General features: G+C 40.0%; 1 protein-coding gene across 1 annotated transcript in view; it reads right to left on the reverse strand.

The window, feature by feature from the left end:
• Positions 1–4550: 4550 nt before the first annotated feature.
• Positions 4551–12035, reverse strand: part of nt5dc1 (5'-nucleotidase domain containing 1) — a 619201-nt gene continuing 611716 nt past the window's right edge. Inside the window, exon 12 of the mRNA XM_059981450.1 lies at positions 4551–5856. Coding sequence (XP_059837433.1) covers positions 5735–5856 — 122 coding nt within the window. The 3' untranslated portion in view covers positions 4551–5734. The remainder of the gene's footprint in view (positions 5857–12035) is intronic.

Here is a 12035-nt window from a genome sequence, read left to right on the forward strand (position 1 = left end):
TCTATCTGAATGGTGGTTTGCTGGGGTGAATTATATGATGAACTTGTATTACTTTCTGACGATCCATGCTGAAACCAAATAAAAGGTGATGATGAGAAGGTGTACAGGAGCGAGATATACCAACTAGGAGTAGTGTCATAGCAACAACCTTACACTCAGTGTCTGTAAGACCAAAGAGCTGATTGTGGACTTCAGCAAAAATAAGATGAGGGAACACAGACCAGTCCTCAGAGAGCCTTCAGAAGTGGAGAGAGCGAGCAATTTCAAGTCCCTGGGTGTTAATATCTCTGAGGACTGAACCTGGTCCTAAGATATCGATGCAGATATAAAGAAAGGAAGACAGCAGCTATATTTCATTAAGAGTTTGAGGAGAACATTCAAACTGGCTGCATCCCTGTGTTGTATGGGGGAGCTACTGCACAGGATTGAAGTGAGCTGCGGAGAGTTGTAAAATTAGTCAGTTCCATCATGGATACAAGCCTCTGTGGTATCCATGACATCTTCAAGAAGTGATGCCTCAAAAAGGTGGCGTCCATCACTAAGGACTCCCAGCACCCAGGACATGCCCTCTACTCATTGCTACCACCAGGAAGGAGGTTCAGAAGCCTGAAGGCACACACTCAACAATTCAGGAACCGCTTCTTCCTCTCCATCGTCTGATTTCTGAATAGACGTTGAACCCATGAACATTAAACCTCACTACTTTTTTATTTTTATTTTTGAACAACTTATTTAACTATAGTGGTCCTGCCTCTGGCACAGAGGTTGAACCCTCAACTAGAAAGGGGAGGAGGGAAGAGAAGAGAGCGATAGTTTTAGGGGACTCTATAGTTAGGGGGGCAGATAGGAGATTTTGTGGGGCAGATCGGGAGTCTCGGATGGTATGTTGCCTCCCTGGTGCCAGGGTCCGGGACATCTCAGATCGGGTGCAGGCTATTCTTGAGAGTGAGGGCATGAACCCAGATGTAGTGGTCCATGTAGGGACCAATGATGTAGTAAGGTGAGTGAGGGGGTCCTGCTTAGAGAGTTCAGGGAGTTAGGAGTGAAGCTGAAAGGCAGGACCTCCAGGGTGACAATCTCGGGATTGCTACCTGTGCCACGTGCGAGTGAGGCGAAGAATAGAATGATTATGCACATCAATACGAGGCTGAGAGCATGGTGCAGGAAGGAAGGGTTCAGGTTTTTGGATAATTGGTCTTTGTTCCAGGGACATTGGGATCTGTTTCGAAGGGATGGTCTACATCTGAACCGGAGGGGTACTAACATTCTTGCAGGAGTATTTGCCAGTGCTGCTCGGGGGGGTTTAAACTAGATGTGCAGGGGGCAGGGATCCAGATCCAGAGGGTTAGTCAGAAAGTGCATGGGGTTAAATGTGTACAAGGTTTGGGTGATCTTGAGAAGGTCATCAAAATTCAGGGTGCAATTTGCCCGATGGAAGTTCAAGGAGCTGGGTTAGGTACAGTAGACAGTGTTTTAAGCAAAGAGAGGAGGAATGGGCTAAGAATTCTATACTTGAATGCGCGTAGTGTCAGAAATAAGACAGATGAGCTTGAAGCTCAGATGAAAATGGGGAACTACGATATTGTTGGGATAACGGAGACATGGCTGCAAGGGGATCAGGCCTGGGTATTGAGTGTACCAGGGTATACGTGCTATCGTAGAGACAGAAATATGGGAAGAGGGGGTGGGGTGGCCCTGTTGGTGAGGAATGAGATTCAGTCCTTAGCAAGAGGTGACTTGGGAACAGGGGAAGTAGAGTCTGTGTGGATTGAGCTGAGGAACAGTAAGGGTAAAAAGACCCTAATGGGTGTTGTGTACAGGCCCCCAAACAGTAGCTTGGATATTGGGTACAAGTTGATTAGGGAGTTAACATTGGCATGTGCTAAAGGTAATGCAGTCGTTATGGGAAATTTCAACATGCAGGTGGACTGGGAGAATCAGGTAGGTGCTGGACCCCAGGATAGGGAGTTTGTGGAGTGTCTAAGGGATGTATTTTTGGAACAGCTTGTGCTTGAGCCAACCAGGAACGAGGCTATTTTGGACCTGGTGATGTGTAATGAACAGGAATTGATAAGTGATCTTGAAGTAAAGGAGCCATTAGGAAGTAGTGATCATAACATGATAAGTTTTTATCTACAATTTGAGAGGGATAGGGGCAGATCAGAGGTGTCAGTGTTGCAATTAAATAAAGGAGACTACGGAGCCATGAGGGATGAGCTGGCCAAAGTTAAATGGGCAGATGCCCTGGCAGGAAAGACAGTGGATCAGCAGTGGCAGATATTCTTGGGCATAATACAAAAGATGCAAATGCAGTTCATTCCAATGAGAAGGAAGGATTCAAAGAGGGGGAAGGGGCCACAGTGGTTGACAAAGGAAGTCAGAGATTGTATAGCATTAAAGAAAAAGAAGTATGACAGGGCTAAGATGAGTGGGAATACAGAGGATTGGGAAAGTTTTAAGGAACAGCAGATCTTAACTAAAAAAGCAATACGGAGAGAAAAAATCAGGTATGAGCTCAGAAATAGCCAGGAATATAAAAGGGGATAGCAAAAGCTTTTTTAGCTATGTGAAGAGAAAGAAGATAGTTACGAACAATGTTGGCCCCTTGAAGAATGAATTGGGAGAAATTGTTATGGGAAACAGGGAAATGGCAACAGAATTTAATGCATACTTTAGATCTGTCTTCACCAGGGAGGACACAAGCAATCTCCCAGATGTATAGATGGGCCAGGGTCATAAGATATCAGAGGAATTGAGACAGATTGACATTAGGAAAGAAACTGTGATGAGTAGACTGGTAGGACTGAAGGCTAATAAATCCCCGGGTCCAGATGGTCTGCATCCGAGGGTTCTAAAAGAGGTGGCTCAGGAAATTGCGGATGCATTGGTAATCATTTTCCAATGTTCCTTAGATTCAGGATCAGTTCCTGAAGATTGGAGAGTGGCTAATGTTGTCCCACTTTTCAAGAAGGGAGGGAAGGAGAAAATGGAGAACTATCGCCCTGTTAGCCTAACGTCAGTCGTGGGGAAGATGCTTGAGTCCATTATTAAGGACGAAATAGTGGCACATCTAGATGGCAGAAATAGGATTAGGCCGAGCCAGCATGGATTTACCAAGGGCAAATCATGCTTGACTAATCTGTTGGAGTTTTTTGAGGGTGTAACAAGGATGTTAGATGAGGGTAAGCCAGTAGATGTTGTGTATCTAGATTTTCAGAAGGCATTCGATAAGGTGCCATATAGGAGATTGGTGAGTAAAATCAGAGCTCATGGCATTGGGGGCAGGGTTTCAACATGGATAGAAAACTGGTTGGCAGATAGAAAGCAAAGGGTAGCAGTGAATGGGTGTTTCTCAGACTGGCTGGAGGTGACTAGTGGGGTACCACAGGGCTCTGTATTGGGACCACAGCTCTTTACGATTTATGTCAATGATTTAGATGAGGGCATTGAAAACTATATCAGCAAGTTTGCTGACAATACTAAACTGGGTGGCAGTGTGACATGCGAAGAGGACGTTAGGAGAATACAGGGAGACTTGGATAGGCTGAGTGAGTGGGCAGATACTTGGCAGATGTCATTCAATGTGAATAAATGTGAAGTTATCCACTTTGGAAGCTGGAACAAGAGGGCAGAGTATTGTCTGAACGGTGTCGAGTTAGGTAAGGGAGAAATGCCAAGAGACCTAGGAGTCCTAGTTCACCAGTCAATGAAGGTGAATGAGCAAGTGCAACAGGCAGTGAAGAGGGCAAATGGAATGTTGACCTTTGTTACAAGGGGAATTGAATACAAGAGCAAGGATGTTCTTTTGCATTTGTACAGGGCCCTGGTGAGACCACACCTGGAATATTGTGTACAGTTTTGGTCTCCAGGTTTAAGGAAGGACATTCTGGCAATTGAGGAAGTGCAGCGTAGATTCACTAGGTTGATTCCTGGGATGGCAGGGCTGTCTTACGCAGAGAGATTGGAGAGATTGGGCTTGTACACGCTGGAATTGAGGAGATTGAGAGGGGATCTGATTGAAACGTTTAAGATAATTAAAGGATTTGATAGGATTGAGGCAGGAAATATGTTCCAGATGTTGGGAGAGTCCAGTACCAGAGGGCATGGATTGAGAATAAGAGGTCAGTTATTTAAAACAGAGTTGAGGAAGAGCTTCTTCTCCCAGAGAGTTGTGGAGGTGTGGAATGCACTGCCTCGGAAGACGGTGGAGGCCAATTCTCTGGATGCTTTCAAGAAGGAGCTGGATAGATATCTGATGGATAGGGGAATCAAGGGATATGGGGACAAGGCAGGGACTGGGTATTGATAGTGAATGATCAGCCATGATCTCAGAATGGCGGTGCAGACTCGAGGGGCCGAATGGTCTACTTCTGCACCTATTGTCTATTGTCTATATACTTATTGTCATTTGCTGTTTTTCTCAATATTATCATGTATTGCATTGAACTGTTGTGACTAAGTTAACAAACATCACGATTTATGCTGGTGATATTAAACCTGATTCTGGTTCTATAAAATTACACACCAGAGGTGAAAAGATTTCTCTTGAAGATTTAATTTGGAACACATTTTTTAGCCTTTTTATTTTAAGATAGAAAACCAAAAATGAAGCTGATGTTTACATGTTGATTGAGACAGCTCACATCACCTTAACAAATTACATTGGAAACAGAGTAACTGTTACAATGCTTTGTTGACCATGTTTAGACTTAACGCAGTTACTGAGACTTGAAGCAGACTACAATATGTGCATCCAACAATTGCAAGATCAATATTTTTCTACAAATACTAAAGTTTAATCAATTATTTGTCAGATCTATTCACTAAATATTGAAAAATACTTCTATCAATGTGAAAAGTCAATACTTGCAAACCTTCTTATGTAGCACAATACAGTTGTTTTGCCCTTGTGCTGGAACACAGCAAAAATTATCACTGAAATGACATTTGGTCCAAATATAGAGTTTCATGATCTACGTTAAAGAGTTAGCAAAATAATTATCCTGTCCCCAACATTACAGCAGTGTCTATAGAGAGATGTTTATTTTACACTGTATTTTACATTCTACATCCATAAAATATTTGACAGTGTAATAGATTTCTAAATAGACAACTCGGTCAGTATCCATGTGGCAATGCAATTGATGCCATTTGATTGGAACATGAGTAATATGGTTCACAGGGAAACATTTCAATTTGATTCCAATGTAAATACCAGTTGACCATTGCACTTTACTTGAAAAAAGTACATGGTAAACACTTTGAAAGAATTAACAAGCTTACAACATGATCAAATCAATCACACCAAAACACATTATTGCATTACTGCTGTGTGAGTTTATTGTGACCAAAATGTCACCACAGTTCTTCCAACTTCACTTCCTTGTAAATCAAAAAAGGTTTGCCAAATATTCTCATTAATATAGTGCCCCTGTTTAAATGGAGTTACATTACTTCCACCAGTGTCACAATCACCAGGCTTATACTATAGTTAGACTGATTTATGCTACTCTTACAACCATTAACACTGAAAGAGGAATTAAAAAAAATAAAGATATAACAGCTTTTTTTTAAAAAATAAAACCATTAGTTTAGCTGATTCTAAATGCACTTAACAGTACGGAAACGTCTCTTATGGAGGTAATGCACAGTAGCCACACTAGGGACAAAACATGTGTTGCTTTGGAGAGGGTCTTGCTTTTCTTCACAAGCTGAGATAACAGCTCTCGCATGCTTATTCTTGTGTGATTGGTTCACTGGATCTTGGAACGAGGGGCACGGGTGGCCTTGGATAGTATCCAGTGGATCTTGGCTTACCTGGACAAAACCTGGGGAACTTGTGATCAAGTGACAAATCTGCAAAGAAACAAGAGTTCATTGGCACAGTTGGATATATTATGTCTAGCAGACTTAGGTTTTGCAGTTAGAGACAGAAAGTGAGAATAGCAACAGTATATTTCCAAGTCAGAGTTAAAAGTTGAAATATTATACTTACACTTTAAGTACCCCGCTTGTTAATGCAAATATTTAATCAAACTTCAAAGTAAATCTATTATCAAAGTATATACATGTCACCATATACCACCCTGAGATTCATTTACTTGTGGGCATACTCAATAAATCCAAAAACAATAATAGAATCAATGAAAGACCACACTAACCAATGTGCAAAAGACAACAAACTGAGCAAATAAAAAAAATAATAATCATAAATAAAGAAGCAATAAATATCGAGAACATGCGATGAAGCGTCCTTGAAAGATGATTCATAGCTGTGGGAACATGTTAGTGATGGGGCAAGTGAAATTGAGTGAAGTTATCCGCTTTGGTTCAAGAGCCTGATGGTTGAGGGTTAATAACTGTTCCTGGTGTGAGTCCTGAGGCTTCTGTAATGTCTACCAGATGGCAACAGTGAGAAGAGAGTATGGCTTGGGTGTGGGGGTTCCTGATCATTGCTGCTTTCCTGCTTCACAATGATGCAGGAAAATCAGCCAATTATATAGTAACAACTCAATGCATAAAAGCATGCAGATATGGTCAAGAGGTTCAGTTGTTGTTCAGACCAAACATTAAAGTGGGGAAGAAATGTGATGTAAGTGACTTTGACTGTGGAATGATTGTTGGTGCCAGACGGGGCAGTTTGAGTATCTCAGAAGCTGCTGATCTCCTGGGATTTTCACACACAACGGTCTCTAGAGTTTACAGGGAATGGAATGAAAAACAACAGAAAATCCAGTAATTGGCAGTTCTGTGGGTGAAAATGCCTTATTACTGAGAGAGGTCCGAGGAGAATGACCAGACTGGTTCAAGCTGACAGGAAGGTGACAGTTCACATGTTACAACAGTGGTGTGCAGAAGAGCATTTCTGAAAGCACACCACTTTGAACCTTGAAGTGGTTGGGCTACAACAACAGAAGACCACACTCGGTTCCAATCCTGTACCTAATAGTCACTGAGTATATAAGTACTTCAATAATAAATTTATTTTGAATATAGTGGTGCTAGAAAGTTTGTGAACCCTGTAGGATTTTCTCTGTTTCTGCATAAATATGACCTAAAATGTGATCAGATCTTCATGTAAGTCCTAAAGCTAGATTAAGAGAACCCAATTAAATAAATAATGCAAAAAACATTATGCTTGTTCACTTATTTATTGAGAAAAATGACCCAATATTACGTGTACTTGTTGGAAAAAGTATGTGACCCTTTGCTTTCAGTAACGTGTGTGACTCCCTTGTACATCAATAACTTCAACAGAAGGTTTCCAGTAACTGTTGATCTGTCCTGCACATCGGCTTTGAGCAACTTAAGGCCATTCCTCTTTATAAAACTGCTTTAGCTCTGGGATGTTGGTCTTTTGCAAACTTGAGACATGCAGCAATTTTTTTTGGAGAGCAGTGGTTTCCTCCGTGATGTCCTTCCATAACATCATTATTATTCAGTGCTTTTCTTTTAGTAAACACATGAACAGAAACTTTAGCAAGTTCTAGGGATTTCTGCAGGTCTTCTGCTGTTACCCTTGGGTTCTTTTTCACCTTCTTCAGCTTTGCATGTTGTGCTCTACATATGATCTTTGCAGGATGCCCTCTCTTAAAGAGAGTAGCAACAGTACTGAGTTTCCTCCATTTGTAGACAATTTCTCTTACTATGGACTGATGAACACTCAGGTCTTTAAGAATGCTTTTGTAACCTTTTACAGCTTCATGCATCTCTACGATACTTTTCCTAAGGTCCTCTGAAAGTTGTTTTTATCGAAACATGGTGCACATAAACACATCTTTCTTGAGAAGTGCAGGCTCTGTCAGTAACCTGACTTTGTGTCTTTTTTTATAGGGCAGGGCACCTCTACACCTCCAATCTCATCTCATTCATTGGAACAATTGACTCCAAATAGCTTTTGTAGAAGGCATTATCCCAAAGGCTGATATACCTTTTCCAACAAATACATGTAATATTGGATAATTTTTCTTAATAAATAAATAAACAAGTATAATGTTTTTGTGTTATTTATTTAATTGGGTTCCTTTTAACTAGTTTTAGGACATACATGAAGATTTGATCATATTTTAGTTCATATTTATGCAGAAATAGAGACCATTCTACAGGGTGGACAAACTTCCTAGCACACACTGTACCGTATAGCAGCACCACTGTACTGTTATACTATATAGTATAGCACCACTGTATTTCCTGTCTTGAGAGGAAATACTCAGGAAGACATTGCAGCATTATTGAAGAGATAAGTAGTTTACAGACCTGAAAGATGTTATACATTTAACAACTTATTAAGAAGGTACAGAGACAGTGAAAAGTAGGAGAGGATAAGGAAAAGAGTTGAATTTTTGATTGGTTTGTAATAGTATTCATTAATAATCCTATTCATTGTGTGATAGGATTTTTTTTTGTTTGGCATAGAATTAAAGCAAAAATATGCTCAAAAGCTAAACTCTAAAATTAAAGCAACTGCCTTGAATTATGTAGATAACTGACTACTCTTAGAAGTTTGATGGAGTTCAGATACATTGCCTTTGAAGGAGAACTTGTGGGATTCTGATATGAGATCACTTGAACTTTGTCACGCATAATAAGTGTATTCTTTTCAACTTTCCACAAGTATGACATAGCCAACCTTTCTCATCCTGTTCAGATTTGACAGATTCAGTTCAGACTAAAATCAGGGGGCTAACTGTTGGAGCTGTGTCAAGATACTTGTTTCAAATGATTGCTTTATTCCAGTATTCTTTCTGAAACATTTGAAATGAAGATTTCAGAGTTGGGTGCAACAAGTATTTAGAATGGGCTGTAATACTTTAAATTCTTTGCAAGGATATTGGTAAAATCCTAGGAAATTGACAGGTCAAGATTTGTATTGAAGTAGTAAACACAAGAGGTTCTGCTGATGCTGGAAATCAGAGCAAAATGTTGGGGGGCCTCAGCAGGTCAGGTATTTCTATGGAGGGGAATAAACAGTCAACATTTTGGCCAAGATCCTTTCTTAAAATGAGGATGAAGGGCCTGATGAAGGATCATAGCCTAAAACATTGACTGTATATTCCTCTCCATAGAAGCTGCCTAGCCTGCTGAGCATTTTGTGTCTGTTCTTTGGTACTTACGTTCTCACAGTGTGGCAACTTTGCACTCAGTTTGTGAATAAGAAATTTGAAAAAGAAATTGGCAAGGGGTTTTCTTGAGCATTCCCAATAGCAGAGTGCAGTCACTTAACAAGTTTACATTATACTGACAAAGTTATTGAATCAATAAAATTAAATCAAATCAAGTTTAATTTTCATTCATACCATACATGGATACAGCCAAACTAGATAGCAATAACCAGAAGACATCAGCCATTGCTCTTTAATAGGTTGTTAGTAAATTTTAGATGTTATTTGTGTGTTGTTTGATTCCTGAACCTAAACCTTGAGACATCCTATCTTAAAAGGTACCGGTTTTGGGAATTATTGATTATTATTATATTTTTTTGTATTTGCACAGTTTTTCTCCTGTTACACACTGGTTGCTTGTCAGTCTTTGTTTGTGTGAAGTTTTTCATTGATTCTGTTGCATTTCTTTGAATGCCCTTGGATGAAGTCCAAGCTTCATGAGTTTTATTAATTATGTTATAGTGTGCACCTATTGTAATAGAAAGTTGGATTTACTGTTAGGCCTGTGGACGATCACTTTACTCTGAAATCAGGACCCAGCTCTCCCCACCATTGAGCACATCTACACGGAGTGCTGAAGCAGAAAAGCAGCATCCATCATCAGGTAGCCCCACCACCCAGGTCGTGCTCTCTTCTCACAACACCAGGTCCAGGAACAGTTATTACCCCACAACCATTAGGTTTTGAACCAGAGGAGATAACTTCACTCACCCTATCACTGAACTGTTCTCACAACCTGTTCCCTCACTTTCATCTCACTTTATTGATGTTTATTGCTTATTTAAATTGTTTTGTATTTGTACAGTTTGCTGTCTTTTGCATGTTGGTTGTTTGTCTATCCTGATGGGTGCAGTGTTTCATTGATTCCATTGTGATTCTTGGATTTACTGTGACTGCCCACAAAAACAAATCTCATGGTTGTATATAGTTCTTTGATAGTACATTTACTTTGAACTTCTGAGTTTTTTACTACGTTACTTAATTAAGCCTTCTTGTTGCCACCATTTTATTATCAAAATGTAGTTTTACTGGTAATATCATCACCCTGAGAATGTAAAAGCTGTATTAGATTCCTGCTCAGGTAGATCAGATTTGACTGGTTTCCTGGTGTGCACCAGTTTTTAATGAATTCCCTGTTATTTCAAACACCAAATCTGTGTGATATTTCTGTATCTCCTTCCTGATGATAGAAAGACTACCATCAAGGAGGAGATACAGGAGCTTGAAGACACCCACTCAACATTTTCAATGTGTTAGGAACAGCTTTTTGCCATCCACCATCTAATTTCTGAATGGTCCACGAACCCATGAACACTACCTCAATATTTCTGCTCTATATTTTGGCGCTACATATATACTGCATACAGTATATACTACTTACTTAAAATTTTCTATGCATTTCTTATTGTAATTCATAGCATATTTTAGGTACTGCACTGTACTGTTGCAAAACAACGAATTTCAGTGATAATAAACCTGATTCTGATTTGAAATTGGAAGTTTGGCTCCATTTTTGCCAATGTGCTCTAGACTATTGTGTTAAATTAAAACCAGCTGAGATGTTAAGCTATGTTACCGTACATAACTGTGTAATTGTTATGTCCCTGTGATTATCTTGTTAACAGTTAGATTGCTTCTGATCTGAGGATTACTTAAGGCACAGATACAGAGGTAGATATAACTCCAATATAAAATTCCGACGTTGATACCGAAGAACTGGTAAAATGTCAACTAAAAACAGAAAAAGGATACACTCAGCAGGTCTGGCCATATTTGTGTGCAGGGAAATACAGTTAACACTTCAGGAGGAAAAATCTTGGTCAGAATCTTTTTAGGATCTGCAGTTGCTTTTCATTCTCATTTACTTGTAAGATTCAGAATCTGGCAAAGTTCCAAAAATAAAGTACTAATAAAAATACAACTGAAAAGGAGATCAGAGGTAAACAGCATTCTTTAAGGCAAGTAATTAAGTTAAAACCCTTCATATTATTTTGGATTCCGGGAGCTGTTGTAACATGGTTTAGTAAAGGAGCAAAATCCTGAAGTATATTGAAGCACACAAATGCAAATACGAATTTTCAAAGTCAAAGGAAATTTATTATCTAAGTAACATATACCAGATGTTACAAGACTTCTCTGAGATTCAATTTCTTGTAGGCATATACAGGAAAATAAAGAAATACAGTAGAGTTTATGAAAAACTACGCACAAAGACTGACAGACTACCAGTGTGCAAAAGAAGACAAATCGTGCAAACAAACAAGTAAATAAATAAATACAGAGTTCCTTGAAGTTGTTATAGCCGGGGGTGTTAATGGGGATAAACTCCCACTACCTACTTCATGCTCCCAACGGCGTGCATCTCAAATAGCCTCTGACAACCAAGTCCAGCTCCTGGCCTTCTCATGTGTCTTAGCTACTGAGCTCAGTGGAACTGTTTCTAGTTACAGGAGAAGGGGAAAAGACAGGTTACTGGGACCTTAAAACTTCGGGGCTCGTCAGCTGTGGTTGGCAGCTCATTGGGAAGAAGGAAAACTCTGATCTCAAACCTCAGCTGCCTTGCAGCTATACCCACTCATGGGGAAGGCTTCAGGAGTAAACCCTAAGAAAGAATATGGAGTTGGAGTCCTTAAGAGAGTCCTGCTTTGAGTTCAATGCTGATTGGCAACTCCAGCAATGCTGCTGTTCCTAAACTGTATCAGTCTCTGCCATTCCTTTGGATTCATCAGCTACATTGAGAGGGGGAGCCTGTTGCCTGGGCAACAGCTTGTTCTCCCTATCCTGCTGCCCTGGTTTGTGTATCACGAAGACAGCTGGAACATAACATTTATTGTCAATCCTGGCCAACAGAGGATTTCAGTAAGTAAATACTGA

Source organism: Hypanus sabinus, chromosome 10 (genome assembly GCF_030144855.1).
Source record: "Hypanus sabinus isolate sHypSab1 chromosome 10, sHypSab1.hap1, whole genome shotgun sequence".
Classification (NCBI taxonomy): Eukaryota; Metazoa; Chordata; class Chondrichthyes; order Myliobatiformes; family Dasyatidae; genus Hypanus; species Hypanus sabinus.